The sequence below is a fragment of the Diceros bicornis genome, chromosome 18, assembly GCF_020826845.1.
Source record: "Diceros bicornis minor isolate mBicDic1 chromosome 18, mDicBic1.mat.cur, whole genome shotgun sequence".
NCBI lineage: Eukaryota > Metazoa > Chordata > Mammalia > Perissodactyla > Rhinocerotidae > Diceros > Diceros bicornis.
This window is the reverse complement of record NC_080757.1, coordinates 35263384-35287410: the sequence shown is the minus strand read 5'-3', so window position 1 is coordinate 35287410 and position 24027 is coordinate 35263384. Positions and strand designations below refer to the sequence as shown.

The 24027-nt window shown below is 42.3% G+C and overlaps 2 protein-coding genes across 13 annotated transcripts in view; one reads left to right on the top strand and one right to left on the bottom strand.

Moving 5' to 3' along the window:
* The first annotated feature begins 1013 nt into the window (after positions 1–1013).
* Positions 1014–5523, top strand: LOC131417340 (nucleoside diphosphate kinase B). The gene is made up of 5 exons (XM_058560659.1): positions 1014–1119; positions 1467–1596; positions 2821–2922; positions 3927–4039; positions 5269–5523. Exons 2-5 carry the CDS (start codon positions 1471–1473, stop codon positions 5384–5386), a joined length of 459 nt encoding a protein of 152 aa, XP_058416642.1. The 5' UTR covers positions 1014–1119; positions 1467–1470; the 3' UTR covers positions 5387–5523.
* A 5554-nt stretch (positions 5524–11077) lies between these two features.
* The window catches only part of MBTD1 (mbt domain containing 1), a 55528-nt gene continuing 42578 nt past the window's right edge, over positions 11078–24027 (bottom strand). For 8 of the 12 annotated variants that reach the window (XM_058560645.1, XM_058560647.1, XM_058560649.1 and 5 more), the window contains 5 exons: positions 23305–23387; positions 22658–22892; positions 22083–22160; positions 18323–18514; positions 11079–12237 (listed from right to left, as the gene is read on the bottom strand). In XM_058560645.1, the coding sequence (XP_058416628.1) occupies positions 12119–12237; positions 18323–18514; positions 22083–22160; positions 22658–22892; positions 23305–23387 (707 nt within the window). In that variant the 3' untranslated portion in view covers positions 11079–12118. Of the gene's footprint in view, positions 12238–15271; positions 15426–18322; positions 18515–22082; positions 22161–22657; positions 22893–23304; positions 23388–24027 lie in introns of all 12 variants that reach the window. The other 4 variants (XM_058560650.1, XM_058560651.1, XM_058560653.1 and 1 more) reach the window with 3 other exon arrangements.

Below are 24027 nucleotides of genomic sequence, written 5' to 3'. Positions count from 1 at the left end.
AGGATTGTCAATGTGTTATGGTCTAATGCTCAGCAACTAGAAGTCTGGAAAGCCAACAAGGTGTAATAGAGGCCTGGGTTGTCACCCCCTTTGACAGCTACAGGTTATCAGTGCAGTGCCAGGCCCACTAGAGTGATGACACATGGTTCCCGTGGTCAGCTCACCGTCCTGAGGAGAGACAGACACAGGGGCTCTGATCATCTCAGGGTATAAGCACTGCTGGGCAGGGGTCAGTAAGTGCTGAGGGGGAGCGGCTCGCTGACTCCCCCAGGGAAGCTGGGCACCGCCAAACGGTGACAGTGGAGGTGGGAATTGTCTGCAAACAGATGACAGGCCTGATTTCCAATGAGAAAATGTAGAATCTCGTCAAGGGTGTGTCTCAGGCTGGACTGGATGACCTGCCCTAACCACAACAGTGCTGGGTGGGGAGACAGGCAGGAGGGAGCAGGGCGCACTGCGGAAGGCACGGGGCACTCGGCTCTGGCGTGGCGTCGGAGTGCCATCCTCCAGGCAGCGGGGAGTCATCACAGCGGGACGAGGGTCAGACGGGTGTTTGAGGAGGCTCTGCGGGGAGAGGTGAGGCTGAGGCTCCTTGGGAGGCTGCCCGTTTGAATGAGGGAGGTTGAGGGCTTGAACCAGGACTCAAGCGGAGGGGAGGGAAAAGGAAAACGATTTCATAGGTGGGAACGATAAGGACTTGAGGGTGCATGAGGAAAGAAAGCTTAACTCTGGGTGCTCGGGGGGATGGGGGAAAGCAGATGGTATTGACCGGGGTGAAGAACTCAAGATCAAGAGCAGGTTTTCGTGCGTGTGCGTGTGCGGTAGCAGGTACCGAAGAGAGGAGGTGGATTTGGACGTGGGTGGTCTTACTAGCGAGACATCAGGAGGAGAAGAAATCACTTCCTGCCCCTGGAGCCTCACTTGCCTCTGGCAAACCCGGGGCGTGGACAGAGTCGTCCGCTGTGTCCGGCCTCCGGGTTGGGGGCGGGCCCTCCGGGGTGTGGCCGCCGCGCGCCCCTCCTCCGCGCCGCCTCCCGGCTCCGGTGGTCGCCCCAGCTCTCGGCTCCTGCTCCGGCTCCAGCTCCGTAGCGCACTCGTCGCCGCCCCGCTAGCTTCTCGGTAAGGGCTGGGGGCGCTCCCCGCCGGCCCCTCACCCGCTGGCGCCGCGTCGGGCGGGTCCCCGCCCGCAGGCGCCCCCCAGCCCCCTGCGCCGGGTCCGAGCCGGGCCCCCAGGCTCTGCGCGCCCCCGGGAGCCCTGTCGCGCCCCCTCCGCGGGCATTCGGGGACTGCCGAGGGGCGGCGGCCCCGGCCGGGCCGGGCGGAGGCGTCCGGGAAGCCACGTGTCCTTGCGGCGGACGGAGGGGGAGGCGGGGCGGGCGCGGCCGGGAGGGGGGGCGCCCACGTGGCCTCGCGGCCTGCGGGTCCTGGACCCCGCGGGGCCCCTGAGCCGACGCCCCCGCCCGCAGGACCATGGCCAACACGGAGCGCACCTTCATCGCCGTCAAGCCGGACGGCGTGCAGCGCAGCCTAGTGGGCGAGATCATCAAGCGCTTCGAGCAGAAGGGATTCCGCCTCGTGGCCATGAAGTTACTTCACGTAACGCCCCCTCTCCCCGTCCCCCTCGGTAGCAGGGTCGCGGGAGTTTTTCCTTCCCGGCAGCGGCTCGTCGCGTCTCTTTTCCGAGTCAGGGTCCCTGTTTGCTAATGTTGCCCCCGCGAGAGCCCCTTTGCCCTCTCCTCTCTGCCCTCTGGCCCAATGATCCTCTCTCAGGGCCCCGGGGGACAGACGCCCTTGGGAAGGTTAAGCGGAGGTACCGTGACTCCTGCTCGGAGCTGGCTTCCTTCCCGCGGCTGCGGACCGTGGGCCGCCACCTGCCCAGGCGTCGCCCCCTGGGGGCAGCCGGGAGTGAGGAGAGCCTGCCCCCGGGCCCCGCCCCCGGGCCCCTTCCCCTGGCCCACGCGGGGTTGCACGTGCACGGAATGGAGTCTTGGGGTCCCTTGTGGTTGAGCTTTGCAGCTCTGAGATGATTGAAGTTTAGGTGGGGTGTCCCTTCCTCTGCAGACTCCGGCGTGGGGTGGTTACTGTATTTTTCACGTTAAATTTGGGGCACAGGTATCTAAGCACCGAAATTTTAAACAAGCCCGTCAGTGAAGAGGAGAGCGTTCTCAGTGAACATCTGAAATGTTTAAAAGGGCGTTGTGCATAGGCCAGAGGAGTTTGCTATGACCTCTGTCTGGCATATTTATTTCCTTCAATTGCAGCCAACACTTAACTCCCTAAATCTAGATCCTCAAACCACCTACTTTTCAGGATTATAACATCTGTAACGTCATTGACATTATGAGCGTGTCTTCATTGATCAGAACAATCTTTCTGCTAAAATACCATCGGTTTCATGGTTTGGATGGGATTTTTTTTTTTTTTTTTGTGAAGAATATCAGCCCTGAGCTAAGAGCTGATGCCAATCCTCCTCATTTTTGCTGAGGAAGATTGGCCCTGGGCTAACTTCCATACCTGTCTTCCTCTACTTTATGGGGGACACTGCCACAGCATGGCTTGAGGAGCAGTGCATCTGTGGGCGCCCAGGATCCGAACCTGAGAACATGGCGGCGGAAGCAGAGTGTGTGCACTTAACCGCTGCAGCCGCTGGGCCGGCCCCTGGGGTTTTTATTTTTTTATATGCTTGTGAATGTGGGCTAAAATACACCACAGGACTTTTAGAGAACCTACCACGTTAATGAGGGATTCTGAGGATGGGATGGAGCCATATTTGAGCCTTTCCAGTTTACTTCCTCACTGGTACCTCGTCTTCAATGCCAGGCCTCTGAGGAACTCCTGAAGCAGCACTACATTGACCTGAAAGACCGCCCGTTCTACCCCGGGCTGGTGAAGTACATGAACTCGGGGCCCATTGTGGCCATGGTAAGTGCTTGTCCGGGACGAGGGGGAACCAGGAAAGTAAGGGCTGATATATAACTGGGCTTGCTCACTGCCTGCCTGTCCCTTTTTTAGACATCTTCCCTAGCTACCAAGTTTCTTGTTTTAGAAATGGAGCCTTCTTGGGCCGGCCCCGTGGCTTAGCGGTTAAGTGCTCGCGCTCCGCTGCTGGTGGCCTGGGTTCGGATCCCAGGTGTGCACCAACGCACTGCTTCTCCGGCCATGCTGAGGCCGTGTCCCACATACAGAAACTAGAAGGATGTGCAGCTATGACATACAACTATCTACTGGGGCTTTGGGGGAAGAAATAAATAAATAAAATTATTAGAAATGGAGCCTCCTGGAGTTACGTAGTTAACGGAGCAACTAGGAGGCTGGGAGGAAAAAGGAAGGGGAATCAGACCTTGGAGAAAGTCCTCTGTAATCCAGTGCTGGAGACAAGCAGTCTGTTTCCTCCTGTGGCATTAATGGCTAATTGGGAATGAAGAGAATAGAAGTGGAGGGTATGGTGGGGAGGCACTGCAGTTGTTGAGAAAGCACACCTCCTTCCTGTTCCCTGAGGGTGACCTTTTCTCCTTCCTGCTCTTCCCTGGATACACTTTCCCCTTTCCTGTCAGTCTTTGCTGTCTCTTGCTCTAACAGTCCTCTGGGCTGCCCTTCCCACTGATCCTGTTCCAGTCTGATCCCTTTTCTCTACCCTTTCATCACTGTTTCTTCTCAGTGTTGGTGGCTGCATCAGGATTCCTCAGTCTTGTTAATCTTCCTCCCGGCTAGACTGGGAAGTCCCGAAGTTGGATAGACTTTCTCTGTATCCTAGCGATACACTGGGTGGAGTTTGGAGTATTTTATATAGGCCTGTAGTACCTACTGGGGTTAGCTGACAATCATGTCAATGGTTAGTCTGCTGTGTGCTGTTAGGTAGGGTAAACATTTGTTCCTAATTGTCCTGGATGCCAGATCCTATGCACTTCCTTTTCCCTACTGTCAAGGTCTGGGAGGGGCTGAATGTGGTGAAGACAGGGCGAGTGATGCTTGGGGAGACCAATCCAGCAGATTCTAAGCCGGGCACCATTCGAGGGGACTTCTGCATTCAAGTTGGCAGGTAAGTCCTGAGGGGTGCTGATGACTTTTCCTCAAAGCCACATTTTTGTTATATCCCAATTTCAGAAAAAATTTGAACTTTTAAATTAGGTGGTAATTATCATTGGATGAAAGCTTTCTTCAGCAGTTACTTCCCTAGGCTATTTAAAATTTTAACTCAGGTGCTGCACAGGGAGCTGCATGTGGTAGGTCCTGTGTGACACAATAGAAAGCACAGAGTGGGGCAAAAGGAGGGGTTCTAGCCTCAGTGCTGCCCTGCCCTTGGTGTTGCTACGTCCACGAGTGTGTCACTTAACCCTTTGGTTCCCTCACCTGTACAAAATCTGTACAGGAACTTTACAGAGCTTTGAGATTCAAATGAAATAAAGGCATTGTCAATAAGCATGTCTTGGTTGGGCTTTGCAAATTAGTGTTGTAAGAAAATGCAGCAGAAGTGGCCCTTGCTAATGAATATATCTTATCTAGTTTGGGGGTTGGTCTGGCTCTTCCTATATTTTTTCAAATTTGAGGAGGAATGTTTTGTGGCACAGCAATCTTGGGGTACAAGCACTGTTTTTGTGAGGAAGATCAGCCCTGAGCTAACATCCATGCCAATCCTCCTCTTTTTGCTGAGGAAGACTGGCCCTGGGCTAACATCTGTGCCGATCTTCCTCTGCTTTATGTGGGATGCTGCCACAGCATGGCCTGACAAGCAGTGCATTGGTGCGTGCCCAGGATCCGAACCCGCGCTGCCAGCAGCGGAGCGCGCTCACTTAACTGCTACACCACGGGGCCGGCCCCCCAAGGGATGCTTTTGATCAGTTACTTTTATAGTTTTATAACTGCTTTTCAGAGGAAATATCTTGGGGGTAGTCTCCTGCTTCAAGTGGAAATTTGGCTGAAAAGGTCTGCAGTGGCTCTCCTTGGCTTTATCCGTTAAATAGACTTTTGTACTTTAAAATGTAACTAGTGGGGCCGGCCTGGTGGCGCAAGCGGTTAAGTGCGTGCGCTCTGCTGCGGCGGCCTGGTGTTGGCGGGTTCAGATCCCGGGCATGCACCGACGCACCACTTGTCAGGCCATGCTGTGGCAGCGTCTCATATAAAGTAGAGGAAGATGGGCACGGATGGTAGCTCAGGGCCAATCTTCCTCAGCAAAAAGAGGAGGATTGGCATCAGATGTTAGCTCAGTGCTGATCTTCCTCACAAAAAAGAAAGAAATAAAATGTAACTAGTAATTGTTCTCTTTCATAGGAACATCATTCATGGCAGTGATTCAGTAAAAAGTGCTGAGAAAGAAATCAGCCTATGGTTTAAGCCTGAAGAATTGGTTGACTACAAGTCTTGTGCTTTTGACTGGATCTACGAGTAAGGTGGACAAGGCATCAGTCCCCTCGGGCACAGCTTGACGTGTCCCTGGACAAAGCTCTTCGTTCCACTGACTTGGAAGCAATAGGATCCATCTTTCTTTTCTAAAGCATGTTTACCAATAAAGCCTTTGGAAACTGGGTGCAGCCTCCTGTGCTTGCTTGCTACTAAACTGGAAGAAGTGACTTGGTTCCCTGGCTATCGTAGCATTATCCGGAACTAACTAATCCTGCTTATTATGGAAGAATGATTTGATCCTTCTCAGCACCTGAGTATACCTCCAGACTCTAGGAGGGAAAGCAGTGAGGAAGAGGACAGGTGTGGCACCGGTTGTGCATGTAAGGAGACTAAAAACAATAAACATCCCAGCCGCGTTAGCTGATGTAGAAATGTGTATTTCTGTACAAAGAATTTGTTGAAACTTGACAGTGAAACATAGACTAGTCAAATGGTCCAGATTTACATCTTTGTTGACTGCAAATTGGGCAGGTTATGTATGAGGAAACAGAAGCCTAAAGATAGTTGTAAAATGAGGTAATACCACTGCAGTGCAGGGTTCAACGAGATAATGGATATAGAATAGTTAACCCTGGCCCAGCTGGTATACAGATATTCCTCAAAACCCTATCCCCTTCCTACTCGCTTCCCTGGCATGATAGTTATCTCACCTGTTTCCTGGGCTAGAAGCAGTGAGTAGTTACAAAATTCATATTGCCTGGTTTAAGGTCAATTTTGCTGGATTGGCACAGTTCTAAAATGATGCCAAAGAGCACCTATCAATATAGTTTATCACTATCACCTGGTGTCTGGCTTAAAAATTGGAGATTACGGAAATGTGTGGGTTGACGAATAGCTGTTTTTTGTTAGGAAGCTGGTGAAAGCTTTATATGCCACTTCCATATGAAAGACTGAATATTGCATTTTTTTATGCATATTGCTGTACTACAGGACAATGACTTAAATATATTGACAGCTTGGTAGAAAAACGTGTCAGGAATTTAGTTTCAAGTTACCAGTTGACAAGAAATTTAACAATTCATAGGGCTGGCCCCGTGGCTTAGTGGTTAAGTGCGCGAGCTCCACTACTGGCGGCCTGGGGTTTGGATTCCGGGCGCGCACCGACGCACTGCTTCTCTGGCCACGCTGAGGCCGCGTCCCACATACAGCAACTAGAAGGATGTGCAACTATGACATACAACTATCTACTGGGGCTTTGGGGAAAAAAAGAGGAGGAGGATTGGCAATAGATGTTAGCTCAGAGCTGGTCTTCCTCAGCAAAAAGAGGAGGATTAGCGTGGATGTTAGCTCAGGGCTGATCTTCCTCACAAAAAAAAACAAAACCCGAGAGTGCTGACGCATCCCAGAGCAGCAGGAACAGGCAAAGTCCCTAGCTCTGAATCAACGGTCTCCCAGAAAAAAAAAAAAAATTTACAAATTTTTCAATTTCAAATTTAATCTCATATGTTTATATATGCTAGATGCTTTCACTAAATTAAGTAGAAGTAAAGTTTGATTATGAAAATGACAGATTCTGGGGCAGGCCTGGGGACTTGCACTGTAACGTGCCCCCGGGTGATCCTGTGCACACTGGCTGAGGCACCTGGATTAGCAGCAGCACTTAAGTACAGGCTTGCTCTGTGCCAGGCCCCTTCTAAGAACATTACCTACAGGAATTCATTTACTCTTCACAACTCTTAGGAGGTTGGTACTAGTATCCCTGTTTCACAACTGAGGAAACGGAGCCAATTTACAGGGCTAACAAGTGAAGGAGTCAGGTTCCAATGCAGGCAGCTGGTTTCAGACTCCATGCTCTTAGCCACTATGCTTTACTGCCTTAATAGAGTTTTCCAAGTGACATCAGCAAGTTGTGAGTTTGGAGGGTTAAGTGAAGTCAAATGTGGAGTGGTGAGAGCAGAGAGGAAGGATATGGATGTTAGGACTTACTTGGGGGAGACATGAACGTGAAAGGATACACAATGGTGAGATTGAAAGTCCTTGGCCGGCCTGGTGGCGCAGCGGTTAAGTGTGTGCACTCCCCTTTGGCCGCCTGGGGTTTTCGGGTTTGGATCCCGGGCGCGCACCGATGCACCGCTTGTCAAGCCATGCTGTGGCGGCGTCCCATATAAAGTGGAGGAAGATGGGCATGGATATTAGCTCAGGGCCAGTCTCCCTCAGAAAAAAGAGGATTGGCATGGATGTTAGCTCAGGGCTGATCTTCCTCACCAAAAAACAAGTCCTGCCTCTGGAGTAAGGTTGGGTCTTGGACCTAATCCTTTCTATCAGCCAGGCATGTGGAAATGGACAACTCACTCAGAACCTTTAATGCTTTCAATAAAGACTTTTTTTGAACACATAGTAACCACATACATAGTAACCGCATAATTTAAGATGCATTACTTGGGACTGGCCTGGTGGCATAGTGATTAAGTTTCTGTGCTCCGCTTCTGTGGCGGCTGCCCAGGGTTCGAGTGTTGCATCCCGGGGGCGGACCTGCACACCGCTTGTCAAGCCATGTTGTGGCAGCATCCCACATATAGAGGAAGGTGGGCACAGATGTTAGCCCAGGGCCAATCTTCCTCAGCAAAGAGGATTGGCAACAGATGTTAGCTCAGGGCTGATCTTCCTCACCCAACAACATAAATAAAATGCATTACTTTTTACCTAATTGTTTGTTGTCAACAGGCAAGCCCTATTTTGGCCTGCTTCTGAGGCTTGGAATTCTCAGTAACAGTCTGTAAAAAGGAAACAGTTTACTGTTCTCCCTATCTCACAAGGCTGAAGAAACATCACAGCACTAAAAAGTTACTTATTTTAGGGGAACACTTGTTACTCTTAAAACATATTTTGGGCATAAAGCACACTAGGAAACTAGTTTCCCAACTGGCACGTAGTGGTTTAAAGAAGAATCTATCAATCAAAGCTCATGTAGTAAATGAGGGCCAACCTGGCAATTCCAACTTACTAGAGCAACAGTTCAAGTAGGAAGCAAGGCAGAAACTAGGTTCTATTTTTTTTTTCTCTTGGAATGCATTACATTTTTCTAAAGTGTGATGAAATTAACCCCGGAAGAGACCCAATCCATCTCATTACTATCTTATATCCATAAAATTCTCTACAAACTGCTTTTTCAGTAAAAGTTGAATAAGTTTCCAGAGGCAGTTGTTGGTAAAGACGGGCATCTTTGCCTTCCCTCTTAAAGTAAACAGCAAGAGCTAGCTGGGATAACTCATTTATATCTTATGGACTTTGCTGCTGAGGTTAAAGGAGCTAAAAAACCCAAAGTTTCCCAGCAAGCACGCCAACCCTCAACACCACGTTCTAGCTAAAGTGACTTAATTTCCCCACCGGTGGTCCACGCTCACCTATGCTCCTGCTGTGGGTTTTGCCTTTTTCCTCTCTGTCCATGGAATCCCAGCTCCAATGCAACCATGTCCTTATATCCACCCTTATTCTCTTCCTCCCTTGTCAGCTAATAAATTCTTCCTCGCTCACGTGCTTGCTTTACTTCACTAGATTACAGGTTCTGTGAGGACTTGCACAGGGGCCTTCAATTGCTTATCGAAAGCACTCATCAGTATTTTGAATAAAAATGAAACCCCTCAAAGACCAAAGCATATTAAAGAACTGCTCAAATACAACTTAACTTTAACATTTTATTTTGTGTAAAAAAGGGCAAATTTAGTGAATTATTTTCATCTTGTACACAAAGTTATAATTTTAATGCTTTTCACATCCATGCTGAAAATTTGCAATTTGGTAAAAATGAAAGGAACATAAATTTCTCTGAAGGAATTTTTCACGCCATTATATACACTTCATGAGAAAGTTTCAAATACTTTCTCAATGATCACAAGTTACCAAGAAAATAAAAGATTAAATTTGTACAGATATTGATCTATATATCAAATACATACAGAAATGATGTAAAAACCTTATGCAGTTTACTTTGATCTCTGTCCTCAAAAGATTTGCCCAGGGACAGACGCTTTTCTTTTGTATAAATGATTGTGGCTTTATTTAAAATATGAAAATCAAAGGAAGAAACCCAGTTTAATCACAGTATTTTTAAAATCCCTTCCCAATAGTAAAGGATCATTACCAAATATATAGCACCATAATACAAATATTGATGGGAGAGGGTATTCACATCACGCAAAATTAATAATAATAAAAACAAACAAACACTGAAAACCCGTGTTAGTATCCGTAGAATACAAAGTTGATAACAGCTTTAGCTTTCCTCATACACAGCAAGGAAAAGGTTAAAGAGTTTAAACTACCAAAAATCCCCAAATAATCCTAACAGGAAAAAAATCAAAACAAACCCAAGGTCAGCAGTACATTTTGAACCGTAAAAGAGCACGGGGGCTACTGAGTTGTACAACAGGAGTTATGGCTAAGACATACATCTCCTCTGCAGTAACTTCTTTTCTGTTCATCAGCAGGAGGAGCTGGAGTCAGAACAACGCAGAGGGCTTCAGATTGTGTTTAGACTGTAGGAAGTCCTTATCAACCTTTAACTTGGTGGTCATGGGATCAGGACAAAAAACACTTCATGAACAGATGGGAGATTCGGAAACACTCAGAGCCTGGTTTTGCTATAGAATTGGAAGGTTATAAAACCTGGCTACAAATGAGCATTTCACAGAACTAATAACCAGGCTCCAGGTCAAATTCCTCCCGGTTGATGCAGTTCCCCAGAGAGCCTCTAAGCCCAAAGTACTGGTAGAGCACGCCATACAACTGGCTTCTTGTGCCCATGTCATGAAATCAGAGTCCTGGGTTTAATTCACTGAGCCTGAGAATAAAGACTGTTATAACCCTTGCTTTGGAAGTCTTCTAGGTTTTAAGCTTATGGGAAGATTCTTAAAAGTTAAAGGTTTGGGAAGTGTGAGGATGTCACATTTACAGTAGGTCCCTCTCAGTAATGTTGTTTAAGATAAATATCCAGTAATTTAACAGCTGAATTCACATATATTTGACACATGAGAATCAACTTGGTGTTGATATGATCTGCATTTATGCCCCTAGAGTCAGTATTAAGAAATGTTGACATGCGATTCCATACATTCTTACACTATAAAGTAACAAATTTTACTTCCAGTAGCAACTACAAAACCTTATGTTATTAACCCCTCTTGCATAGAATGAGGTAAACCTGTGCGTATTACCAATGCTATTATTCCCAAAAGTAGAGCAATATTTTAGAAAATAAATTGCTGGTTTTTAACGTTCTATGCATTTTAAAATTCAAACAAAAATCTTACTTAAAATGGTCTCCTGGGGCTTTCCACGAACATTTTTTAAAGCATTCCATAGGCTGAAGGACTGCAGAGGTTAATCATTTTGATTAATTTCTAATCAGCCCTACCTATATTCCAGAGGAGATGGTCAATATTACCACTCTGAAGAGGCCAGGCTAAGACCCAGAAGCACTTCGAGAACAGATGCAATTAATTCCTGAGAGTTTAGTTTATGAACCTCACTGGTAAACGCTAGAGCTCTCTCATTCAGTCACAACTCGGAAAGTTAGGAAATGCAGAGAACAAACCTTTCACCAATTTACCCTTCTGTTTTTTTTTTTTTTTTAAAGGAAGCCATGTGAATTTTAAAATAGGGAATGTTCAAAATGGTCCAAATCAGTTATTATTGTTAAAACTAATTCTGAATACAATTAATTCATACTATATATATATATATATATATGGAATTTTAAGAAAATTAAAATTCTCTTTCAAATTAGTTTTCTAACAAATCCAGGATAGTTAAAAGCAGAGCTGGAATGATTTTGAAATCTAAACATTTTGGCTTTAAACAACTTTTCATTTGATTCTTGTGGTAATACAGAACATCTGTTGTGGGGTGTGGTTCTATCAAGTATTATCTCACAGACGGAGGGAAATGGCAGAGAAGTGATCAGAATCCTGTTCGTGGGGTATTTTTTTAGTAAGGTTAAATCACATAAACTTAGGACAATATTGCATTTTCCCCAACCCCTCACCATGTAGACTGAGATCCTGTATATCTTGTCAACCATTCCAGTTTAACACTTTAGTGTTAGGATAATTTTAATCATTTTTTTAATTAAAACATATAAAAGTATCCAGAGTTCTTCCAGTTTCATACAGAACTCCAAATAAATTTTCACAGAATGAAAAACGTTTCTGTACAAACATTTAAAATGGGCTGCGATAAAATGCCAACAAGCAGAATTAATTACCCCTTCCATGATCTACGTGGTGAAGAACCCTCCAGGAGGGGGTTCAGTTGCATATTTCTGCAGCAAAGGAAGCTGGAGATGTGACTGGCCTAACTTCTAAATCCCCAAATCTCCCAACAGGTACCAAAAAGGTTCATTTGTAACGACAGTTCATTTGCATTTACGACTATATCCTTCTTAAATCATTTCCTTCAATCCTGCTACCTAAACTTTAATCTTACCAAAAAAGTTAGAATTTCAGTTCTTGTTAACAATGCACATAAATCCAAACTTGGAAAATATTACAAAATTCTTTCAAAAGCTTCAAATACAACACAAAAATTGTCCATCTTTATAAATTGAAAAATTTCCCCCCACGACTAAAATAGTTTCCCCGCCCACCTGAAAAATCCGGAACTGAAATTTTCTGTGTTTAGCAAAATGTCCCAGTGGAATAGCCCCGCTGTACAGCTGGATCGATTATAAATCAGTCCTGTGTAAAATTTGTCCCCTCCCGCCCTCAGGTTCTGAGCCACCTCATGGCTCTTGTTTGATGTAGAAGTTGGCAGAGCCATTGCTTTCCTGATCAGACGCTCCTTGCAGGAAACTGTAATCCTCTCCATCTATCAACTCCTCCTTCAGCTGCAATGTTGTCACTGCACAAAAGAGATAAAGAGTTAATAAGCCTTGCTAGAATATTCAGATTGCTTTTAATCTTCATGTTCTACCAGCTTTACAGTAATAAGACTGCTTCATTTCTTTGATAACTCATAAAATTAACCCCCTGAAGTATGAAGCATTTATTTTAATTTTCAAAGTATATCAGCAGCCAAAGAAGATTTAAAAAGAAACAATACTGCATACTGGACACTGCACAATGAACATCTTCAATGAAATGTTCAAGGTAGCAGTGCTCACTAATTTGACTAGAATAATTAGAATTTTTATGATTAAGTATTCACTTTTATGTCAATGTCTATACAAACAATGAGACTTTTCTTGCATGGTTCTGAATTATAATACTTGATACGTAACAATGCAATAAATATGACTTGAACATTATCTCCAAGGAGTACCTTTATTAAAGACTCCCTGCAGAAAAATGATATAAATCTGACATTAAATAATATTAAAATATTACAATATAAAAGGTTATCTGTAATAGAAATATGAATTATATAAATAACATATTTATAAAAATAATAAACCCGATATTAGACAAACACCTATATTAAAACTAAAATCACAGAAAACTTCAGTAATCATTTTAGGTAAAGCAAAAATATACTGACATTAGCAACGTGAAACTCATTGGTACAAAACGACTAACACTACCAATGGGATCACATAACAGGAATACTGCCTGAGTTCTTAGCTGATGACTTCTTTTTAATGAAAACAAACCAAAAGCATAGGCAGTCCTCAATTTATGAATAGGTCACGTTCTCTTATGTCTTTATTTCTACGGACAACTGTTTTTCCATTTCCAATATTTTCAGTGGGGTTTCAGTTTCTGTGTAGCCATTGAAGTCATGCTAGTCAGAATTCCTAGTGACAGGAGGGCTCTTTCTAATGCATGGGCAAAGATGAAGAGAAAGAGAATTTTTTCTTTGCTGGGCCCAGCAATGGTCTTAGACAAAAATTTTAGGCCTAGTTTAATTCTTTTTTTTTTCTTTTTTTTTTGTGAGGAAGATCAGCCCTGAGCTAACATCCATGCTAATCCCCCTCGTTTTGCTGAGGAAGACCGGCTCTGAGCTAACATCTTTTGCCAATCCTCCTCCTTTTTTTCCCCCCCAAAGCCCCCTAGTAGATAGCTGTATGTCATAGTTGCACATCCTTCTAGTTGCTGTATGTGGGACGAGGCCTCAGCACGGCCTGAGAAGCAGCGTGTCGGTGCGCGCCCGGCATCCGAACCCGGGCTGCCAGTAACAGAGTGCACACACTTAACCGCTAAGCCATGGGGCCAGCCCGGGCCTAGTTTAATTCTGAGATTTTCCTATCTCTTTTTATTTTTTTTATTTTTATTTTTTTTGGTGAAGAAGATTAGCCCTGAGCTAACATCTGTCGCCAATCCTCCTTTTTGCTGAGGCAGACTGGCCCTGGGCTAACATCCGTGCTCATATGCCTCCACTTTATATGGGACGCCGCCACAGCATGGCTTAACAAGCGGTGTATCAGTGCACGCCCGGGATGCGAACCTGCAAACCCCAGGCCGCCGAAGCGGAGCGCACACACTTAACCGCTGCGCCACCAGGCCAGCCCCTCCTATCTCTTTTTATAAATCCCTCTTGTTACTGCCCCTCAATACAATTACCCAGTAACTTCAGATTGCCCTAAATCCTTTCCCTGACGCCTACCCTCTACCTCCGACAAAGCTCCCTTCAAAAAATTAATTCCTGGGGCCAGCCCAGTGGCACAGTGGTTAAGTTTGCACACTCCGCTTTAGCAGCCGGATTCGCAGGTTCGGATCTTGGGTGCAGACCTACACCACTCGTCAGCCATGCTGTGGCAGTGACCCACGTACAAAATAGAGGAAGACTGGCACAAATGTTAGCTCAGGGCGAATCTTCCTCAGCAAAACAAGGAGGAAGACTGGCAACAGCTGTTAGTTCAGGGTGACTCTTTCTCAGAAAAAAAAAAAAAATTAATTCCCTACCTTTTTTTGTGTGTGTGTGAGGAAGATCAGCCCTGAGCTAACATCTGATGCCAATCCTCCTCGTTTTTTCTGAGGAAGCTTGGCCCTGAGCTAACATCCATGCCCATCTTTCTCCACTTTATAAGGGACGCTGCCACAGCATGGCTTGATAAGCAGTGCATTGGTGCGCGCCCAGGATCTGAACCGGCGAACCACAGGCCGCTGCAGCAAAGCGCGCGCGCTTAACCACTTGCGCCACCGGGCTGGCCCCAACTTTTCTTTTTTTTAATGATAGTTTTTTTTTTTTTTTTGAGGAAGACTGACCCGGCACCAACGTCTATGGCCAATTTTCCTTTTCTCCCCAAAGCCCCAGTACATAGTTCTATATGACAGTTGTAGAGTTGTAGCTCTTCTGTGTGGGATGCCGCCTCAGCATGGCTTGATGAGCAGTGAGTAGGTCCACGCCCAGGATCCGAACCAGTGAACCCTGGGCTGCTGAAGTGGAATGCGCGAACTTAACCGCTGTGCCACCGGGCCGGCCCCTAATTTCCTACTTCTCTAATGAAAATGACCTCAACTAGATGTTAAAAACTAGTCTTAATAACTATCAACCTCTCAGAGATGTGTTCAGGTTTCTTACAAAGTTATTGTTTAATCAAAATTGAGTTGGTAAAGTTTCAAATAATTTAAAGAATGGGTGATCTTGCATGCTAACACACTCACTGGAATCTAATCCCATGGTGAGCAACGCTGACTTGCCTCTCCAACTTTTTCAGCACACACAGATCTCCTAAAGCAGAGGTCACAAACTCTGCTTTCCCCTTTGCCTGTGCCCTATGGTTCTCTCCAAATTTGATGGGATATTTTGAAACAAGCGATTTCGGATAAAAACCTGAAAAGCAGGGAGACTTGGAAACATGAGACCAGCATTCTTCAAGGGCTGTGATCAGTGGGAACAGATTGGCTGCCACGCGCTTTAGCTGGGCAGCCTGCGGGCTCCGTCCGCCACACTGCTGGCCACAACTACGTACGGATATATGTACAAGGTGACTCACACTCATGCTGGCTGTGTTCCTCACTGAGGTGACCTGCCTCCTTCCTAAAGACACTGATTCCAAATAATGGCTTCTTCCATTAGGAATCTTTTCATTACAACTGGAGCGAGAGGATGCACACACAGTCGGCCCTCCATATCCGTGGGTTCCACATCTGTGGATAAGAAGGGCTGACTGTGGGATCTGAGTATCCTTGAATTTTGGTATCCAAGGGGAGTCTTGGAATCAATCCCCTGTGGATACCGAGGGATGACTGTATGTGGAATGTAAATTGGGAACTGCTCATACAGGAAAAAAATGTCAATTTATGACGAGAATTAGGACTCAGAGTATTCAGATGAGTGGTAAGCCAATTAAGTTTTCATGAAGCAGTGACTCAACAGTGTCACCATGTGGAACAACATTAAAACGGCTACATTTTTTAAGTCAAATAGTCCAGTCACAGAAAAATACTTTACGTCTTCATTTTAGTTATAAAAGATTAGTTTCAAAAATAATGGTCGTTGACATCTTATTTAATAATTTAAAGAATAATCTTTTGCAAGATGCCAATTCATTTTATTTTACTTTGGTACTTGTTTTGGTAAGGGTGGTAAAAAAAATTTAATAGCCCAAAGACAAAAAAGCGAATACACTATGCCTATAATAATAGAACACAACATCAACCAGATTGTTGAAAGGTAAAGCAAACGCGACTGTGCAGTTCTTCCTTTCCTTAAAAAATTACTTAGTATAATAAAAATGCTTTTATGGAGAATGATATCGAGTACATAACAGTTATCCTTCAAATCTAACCAACATGCATTAATAGTTAAGGACATTTGTATAATACCATGAAAATAAACACATGGAAAAGAAAACAAACCCAGGTTTCATTAAAGGTGCAGTACCCACAATAAAAGGTTGATTAAAACAATATCTTGTTATAATATGATGACCAGATGGCTAAATGAATGAGAAAAGAATTGCCGTGCTTCAAGACCAAACATGTTCCATTCAAACAGATGTCCTCTTTTTCTTGGAAGGTAAGCTGGGATTCTAAAGCACATCCTGAAGCTATTTGCATTTACTGTTAACAACAAATTTCTGGATTACATTTCTACTCATGTTACAACATGGAAACAATGTTGTTAAAAAAAAGTAACTCAAGATAAAGGTGAAACATTCACTCAGATGTGGCATGTTTTAATGCAAAGTTTCAGTGTTTTCATGGAACCTAAAATAAAGCCTGTCTGGCATCTTCACATTAACCATTTCTCCTTTCCAGGCCTTATTCTCAATGAATGATGGATGAAATAAAACAGATCCTGTGGCTGAATGTCACTTTCTACACAAATGCATTTTCTTGGCTCCATTTTTAAAAGCAAGTCACTTTGCTGACTCTAATCACTAACATTGCAGGAGATAAACTAACAGAAATCACAGTTTCCTAGCTAGAAGTCCATCAATAAGAAATTTCTTACTCTCTCATTAGCTAATCAAACTGTAGCTTTCAGATAGTTCAGACAGCAACACAGTCCCTACTGAGTTTCAGAGAGTAAAACCACACCAAGTCCCACAACATGTACCCCCAGCTCAGAAGACTCTATAGACACTGGTGGGAGACAGAATTCACTTAGGAGGCCCTCTGGTTTCCACCCTAGAAGTCAAGTTCTGTTTTACATGAATCAGCAACCTCTCACAAACCGGGACACGCCTTCAAAATCAGTCTAATGCTTAAAGAAAATATATCTAAAATCTAATAAAAATTCAAATATATTCAGAGCTCACAATATCCATAGTTAATTACTTAGGTTAAAGAAGACCACTTCATAAATAACAAGTACAAAAAGAAAAAAAGAGACAAATAAGAAACTGATATGCTCTTTAGATAGACTTCGAAGATTTTTCCATTAAAGAGCAGATAAACTTGGATTTGCAGCCCTAATCTATTTTTCACACAAAAAAGGTACTATAATTTCCTCTAGATATAAGGATATCAGAGTGATCTTCAGTGAAACAGACTGGGAAGGATCAGGATGACCTAATACACTGTTAGGGAGGCAAAGCTCAAGAACATATCCTAAAATGGCCAAAATAAAAGGCTGATAACTTCAGGCGCAAAAATATTAGCACACAGAAGAATGAGAGGAAAACAGAGATAGGTAGGTACTAAGTCCCATCAGGGTTTTCATCAAACAGAAGACATTTTAAAGAACGCTGCTTAGATAAAAACAACTTAGTTTAAGAGCAACAGTTAGGATATGGCAAAATATATGTCATCAGGAAGGTACAACTCTGAAGCTAACCGATCTGTATTCAGGTCTAAAGCCCATCATGTGCGAGTGAAACTTTCTGACATCCTATGATGATATGTTTCTTCTTAGCAATTACAAAGGGCAAAACCATTTGCAGTCTTCCTTACACTCTACTAGCTTGGCCCAACCAATTAAACTCCAACGAAATGTCATTAACCTAATTAATCACTGTATGTATATAAACATGCAAGTATGGAAATTAATTTCACTCAAATTCAACACCAAAATTATACAGGTATTGTATTTCCAAGTCCATATTATTCAACTAAGATTGTGGTAAATGTTACTATCAGAACCAAAATTAGTGGAACAAAAAACACATCCTTTCTAATGAATGAGACGCTCTGGGATGCTATGAACAAGCTTCTTCTTTGGATCTGATTAATCAAATCGATGCCTAATGGCAAATTTCTCCCCCAGGTCAAGTTACAAAGAACTCTGCAATGAAAAATGTTTAACTATTTTAACGAAACCATGAAATTGTACAAGTTGTCTCACAATTCCATCCACCAAAATTATAGCTTTACCCTAATGTGAAGCTCAGAAGTGGTTTGTAACAAAATAAAAATCCTTCCCTGATGATTCATCTTAGTGAAGTGACTACCAAGCACTAGTGAAAATGAATTTTTTAGTTGAAAGAAAAAGAAAAATTTAACGAGCCAGCACCTGTCATGACAGACCATGCTTTGTCTCCCGCCACCCTACCCAGACCTTCACCCTCTGTAGTACCTGAGGTGCTGATGGGACTAATTACCTGTTTTGAGGCTGGGACTGAACTCTCGGCTAGTGCTGGGAGGTGGGAAGGCCTCTGGGGCTGTCTGTGCTGGAAGGGTTCGATATGGAGGAGGAGTCAACTCTTCGTCACCAGAGAAGCTCCTCCGCACCCCACCTGTCATGGGCAGGCTCGACAAACTGACAGGCTTCTTCCCAACTGGCATCTTCCTCTCTAAATATCAAGTCAAACTAAAGTAAGCTTTTACTTACATGCGTGGTAAGAAAAGTGCATTATATAAATAGGAAAGGTTGTGTTGCATAGGATACTCCGAAAAGAGAACCAACTATGCAAGGTTTGTATTTCTGAAAGATAGGAGTGTATGAGTGCGTGCGAGTGCGTGTGTGTGTGAGAGAGAGAGATGGGGGAGATTATTTCTAGTCTCTGAGAGTCTGGTAATCCTGGTTCCTGACTCGCAAATAAATTTAAAACAAAACAAAGCAAAATGAACTACAGAGAGCATTTAGCGTGGAGAAAACAATAGCTGGCTAATTTCCTTCAAGACAATTTTAGCTCCAGGAGGGTTGAAAATCCAATGGAAGAGAGAGAGAGTTTTAAAACCCTACTCGTAGGTAGCATTTCATTGCCTACATAAGGCCAAAAAACTGGCCTTCAGGGAGAAATCAAACAGTTTAACAAATGTATTATCTGAGTGACAGGATTTTTACTGATATGAAATGTGCTTTCCTAACTTTGGGTTTATAATCCACTCTCTCAGAAAACACTTATAATTCTTATTCTGAAAAGCATTTCTAAAATTTAAAGCGTGTTGCCTGCAAGTTGTTAAACAACCTAATGTCTTTTGAAATACTCTTCGGTTATATTTGATAAGCAAACATAAGCCTTCAAAGACTTATACAATGCTTTCACCACCAACAAAAAAAATACTCTCAACTTTGCAAATATTGAACAACTAAGCATGCTGCTTGAATCAGTTTGAAAGTTGGAGGATACTACTTATCTTTGTGACTATAAATTATATCAGTTTTCTTCCAGAGTATACAAATGACCCAGGCAAGAGCAATCAGAAATTATGCTTCACAAAATCATGACTAGAAGATAAATCTAAGTCAGACAGTATTCCCATGTAAAGAGATCTGGAACGAAGCTACTAGCGAGTACACATTCAACTCTCAACTGCCAAGCCAAAATCACGTGTAGCAATCATTGAGACTTTTCTAATACACTACATACACTGAGAGGTAAAAATGCAAGAAGCTCCACCTCTCGAGTACTTGTAATAGCCCCTGAAGACGGTACAGAAATCAGTGCTGGTTTTCCTGTTCTAGAAATTTCTGCTCTAGAATGACTCAAACCTTGAGAAAAAAAGGCATTTGAAATTGGACAGATCACATGCACACAACAGCCTATATGATCCTCTTGGCAGAACCCTACTCTTATTTTTCAAAAGCACTAGCTATCCCTTTATAGCATGAACACAGCTCGTTACAAAACAAGCTAGAACAATGAAGCCAATCAACTATTTCTGTAAAAAATAAGCACTACCAAAGAACACACTGATAGATGATTTTAGGTACAAAAAGACCCAAGAGCTATAAGATGAAACAACAGAGCCAGAATGTAATAACCTGTAGGCAAACTTAAAAACAAATAAAAGGTTTTGTGGCCTATCTGCTATTGATATAAATCTGCACGCAATGACAGGTTTCTGGACCCCAAATTCTTTCTTATTTGGGTAAGTAAAGTTTTGTGGGAAAAATATCTAAAAAACTATTACCTGAATAACATATAAAAAAAATAAAAGGAGCAGATAGCACCCTTACAATGATGACTGCTGCTTCTTCAATCATGTGGCACTATAATTCCTTATCCTCAATGCCAAAACTCAAAGATTTTTGAAAACTTCAGCAACAAAACCAGACCTTACTTGGTGATACTATTTATAATCTTTATTTGGCCCATCTAACGTAAATATTTATACATATTTTGTTTCAGAAAATGCTCCAGAGTCTGCGAGGGGTGTTCCATAATATATGCTAGACGCATCATACTTCTTTTCTGAAATCTGAAAAATTCTGAATTCCAAACACATCAGGCTCCAAAGGTTTCTAATACAGGACTGTAGGTCCACAGTTCTCTTCCTATGTCCAAAGGACAATTGAAACACGTTAGAGATGATATCATAGAGCTATTAAAATTTTACTGTTAAAGAACATGTTACATTTATAGCTAAATTCATTTTTCCAGCTAATCTAAATTCATTTTTCCAGCTAATCCAGAAATCCGGTAATGTTAAATATCACTAAACACTAAGGGTACTGATATTATCACCTCATTAATTTCATCTTGCTTCCCATGTCCCTAGCCCATTAATTCAAAATCATTAAACCCCATAAGTCAGAAACAAACCCTGCAAGAGTCACACTGAGGGAGGCATTGTGTACACAATATTGTGTACACAATGCTCAGAAATTAGTCCCAAAAAGTACATGTCATATAGCCACTGAGTAATAAAAAATGTTCTTAATTCAACATCTTGCAAAGAAAACCCTGAAATCTCAAAGTCTTGTCTAACAGAAAGTGAGAAGACCGGCTAAAGCAGCCTGTGCTATTTAACCTTACAGAAAGCTCCGCGACCACGGCTGCTAAGCTTAGTTCACTGACCCCAGTTCCCACGTGAGCTCTCCCTAATCATTTCCAGATAAATGGGAAATCACCTTGATCTGGTCTGGCAACGCTCTCTACAGCTCTTTTAGGTGAATATCAAACCAGGCAAGCAGCTAGTAGGAAAAATAATTCTGAGCCTACAGGAGGCTTAGGCCTATAACATAACAGAGGGTGAGAGACAGGCCTGAAGGTCAGCATTATTGTGACGCTGACTTGGGTTTCATGCTGGGAGGAAACTAAAGCACCACCACAGTGGCTGGTAGAAGTTTTCAAGCTCTCCACTGAAAAAAGTAAAAACAAACCACTATATTCAGAAAGGTAAGGGTATATTTAATTCTTCACGCTGCTTCAGTCTCTTGGTTGTTAATGAGACAGATTAGCACTTATTTGAACATATGGCAAGTCAGCTGGAGAAATCGATTTTAGTGTTAATCCTCAAATGTACTTTTTACTTTTAAAAATATCTTTAAATAAAGATAATCTTATCTTACAATGATATATTCCATGACAACTTTCATGAAGAGAAAAAATTGTGGCTTTCGATGGTGGGGGAGAAAAGATTTTAAAAGAATCAAATAGAGCTGTTATTTTGTTATTTTGGCTATTAATGTCAATAATCATTCATTGTAAGGTAAAATATAATATAGAAAGCATATTTAGAAAAATTTTCTTAAGCCTGACTTTGTTAGCCATCACTTGAATTTCTTGTTAAGTATCTATCTAGAAAGAGAGTTTTCGTTTATAAGAAGGAGAGGGTTATTAGGCTCCAAGTCTATTGTAAGCATCAAGCATCTGCTTTTTAAATTTTTTAATAAAAAGGTTTTAAAAAAAGAATTTTCAGTAGGTTTACCTATTATTTTAAGAATCATTTATAGACTATTGTTTACCACGTATGTATTAAATATTACGGTAACTGTTTTTCCTGTCAATCAAAATATAAGTGTTTCTCACTATTGAAAAGGTTTGCCTTTTATGGCATACTGCACCTTTAAGCATAATACATAACGCACAGTCATCAGCTCTCACAAGGGTTATCATTTTCTGTACAAGAATACCATGACCCCAACTGGTTAACAATTTAGGAAATGTACGTAAATGCCATGTGGTGACCCACTTTTCTTATGTCCTTTGTATTGCTGGGACTTAGCCTTTTTCTTCTGCTTTGATGAACCTGATTGGCTTTCTCTTGACGCTGAAAAACAAAAGGGAAAATTGGTACCAGATAACTGCTTACAACTCTAGACACAACTTAGATGAACTATCTTTACCAAGACCACTACGCTTATAAAAGTACATGATGCTTTGAAAACAAGGGTACTTGTTTCTGCAAAACCATACACCTCAATACGAGACAGATTCCACTATTCATTCATAAGCACTTACTATATATACCAATAAATTTTTAGCCTTTAATTTTAAACTCATTAAAATAAGTCTAGTTTAATTTGGTGAGTGCTCTTACTGTTGTGTTTCTCTAGTCATTATGTAACTGACTATTGAGTTCACACTGCCATGGTACACATGGTCTGATTCTGGGATATTGTTGTTGAGTCTTAAGATCTTACCTGGCAACCAATCAGACATAGGTATATTCTTGTCCTGTGAGCTCACAAGATGATTTATGTGAGACAGTCCTCTGGAGAATTGCTGATTTTTACAAAAGGACACCTTTTCTGTATACCAACTTACACTGTGATGCTGGAGGCTGTAGTTGATATCCAGTTAATTGACACCACCCTACAGGGTAGAGGTCAGGGGACTCACAGTCTACCCACTGATCATACTCTTCTTCCCATCCATCAAAATGTATCCTCAAGAGGCGATGAATAATTCGAGTTACTGTGGCTACACATATTAATCGTGGCTCCATGAGATCTACTGCTTCTAATTTCATTCCTACACGAAATCCGTGATTTGGAACATCCTGACAAGGAGAAGCAAAACATTAACACTGGTGAAAAGAAGAATGCATACCTCCACTATTACTAAGAAAGAAAAAAAAAAAGCAGCAATGTAACCAAATTACCTAACTTAAACCAAAAAATACCAAATAATTCTTTAATTATTGAAACATATAAGGTGAAGCATTTAAGAACTAGTTAGGAAAGGTATTCATTTCTATTTTACTAAGATTAAAAATGAAACAAAGTTGGAAAACAAACTTCAATTCCTAGGTAAAGAAAATACTTACATTGTTTTATTACGAGATATTTGTTTATATTAATGTCCATAAAGAAATTCTAATATAAAACAAAGACATTTTGATCAACAACAATTTGCATTTGTGAAGCACCAAAAAAACTCCACATGATTATTATGCCATCATTTAAATTTACCTTATTAAATAGTTTTACTGGTGCTGCAATGGAGCCAGTTTCCCTGAGGTAGTCAAACCATTTAAAAGGAAGTTTTGTATAACCTGAAAGACACAACTGGTTTAAGTAGCAGTTCATTTAAAATTAGCATAATATTAAAATGTAGATAAAAAAGTAACTGAGTATACACTAAAATCTCAGATTTTAGGTTATATGATAAACTTTTAACTCATGCTCTAATACTGTTGAGTGCAATAATTTCTCCATGTTATCAGGCTTTCTCCTCCGCAAGAAGACAGACGCAGGTGCACCCACTTTTTTAACACAAAAGTGACTCTCCTCTCCTCTGTCCACCACAGGAACTATAGACTTTTGTTTTTTCAACTCTAGGTTTACAATAGTCTAGCATTTAACACTTTGAAGTGATATTTTTCTTTCTTTGCAAGAAAGAAAACTGGCTGGGCAAATACTATTTTTAAAGATCCATTTTAGGTTTTCTCCCTTTTCTTAAAAGGAAAACCCAAGGCTCAGATACTGAAATTAGGAAAGTCACTGGTTAAGCCATGAGAGCTATTTAAGGGTATGCCTTCTTTTAAAAAGCCACATGGTAATCTAAAGATGGAAACTTGCTTTCCCTCAAAGGCTAAAGTATCTATTTTTTAAAAAAGCTTATGTATGCAACAGCTCATTGAGCCTATATCATCATCTCAACAGGGCTCGAGAATACCAATTCATATTATAAAA

Excerpts from the sequence above, each read along its gene's own strand:
- LOC131417340 (XM_058560659.1), top strand. The coding sequence starts at position 1,471 with ATGGCCAACACGGAGCGCACCTTCATCGCCGTCAAGCCGGACGGCGTG. Across the intron at positions 1,597-2,820 it reads TGGCCATGAAGTTACTTCAC|GCCTCTGAGGAACTCCTGAA; the intron begins GTAACGCCCCCT and ends CTTCAATGCCAG. Across the intron at positions 2,923-3,926 it reads CGGGGCCCATTGTGGCCATG|GTCTGGGAGGGGCTGAATGT; the intron begins GTAAGTGCTTGT and ends CCTACTGTCAAG.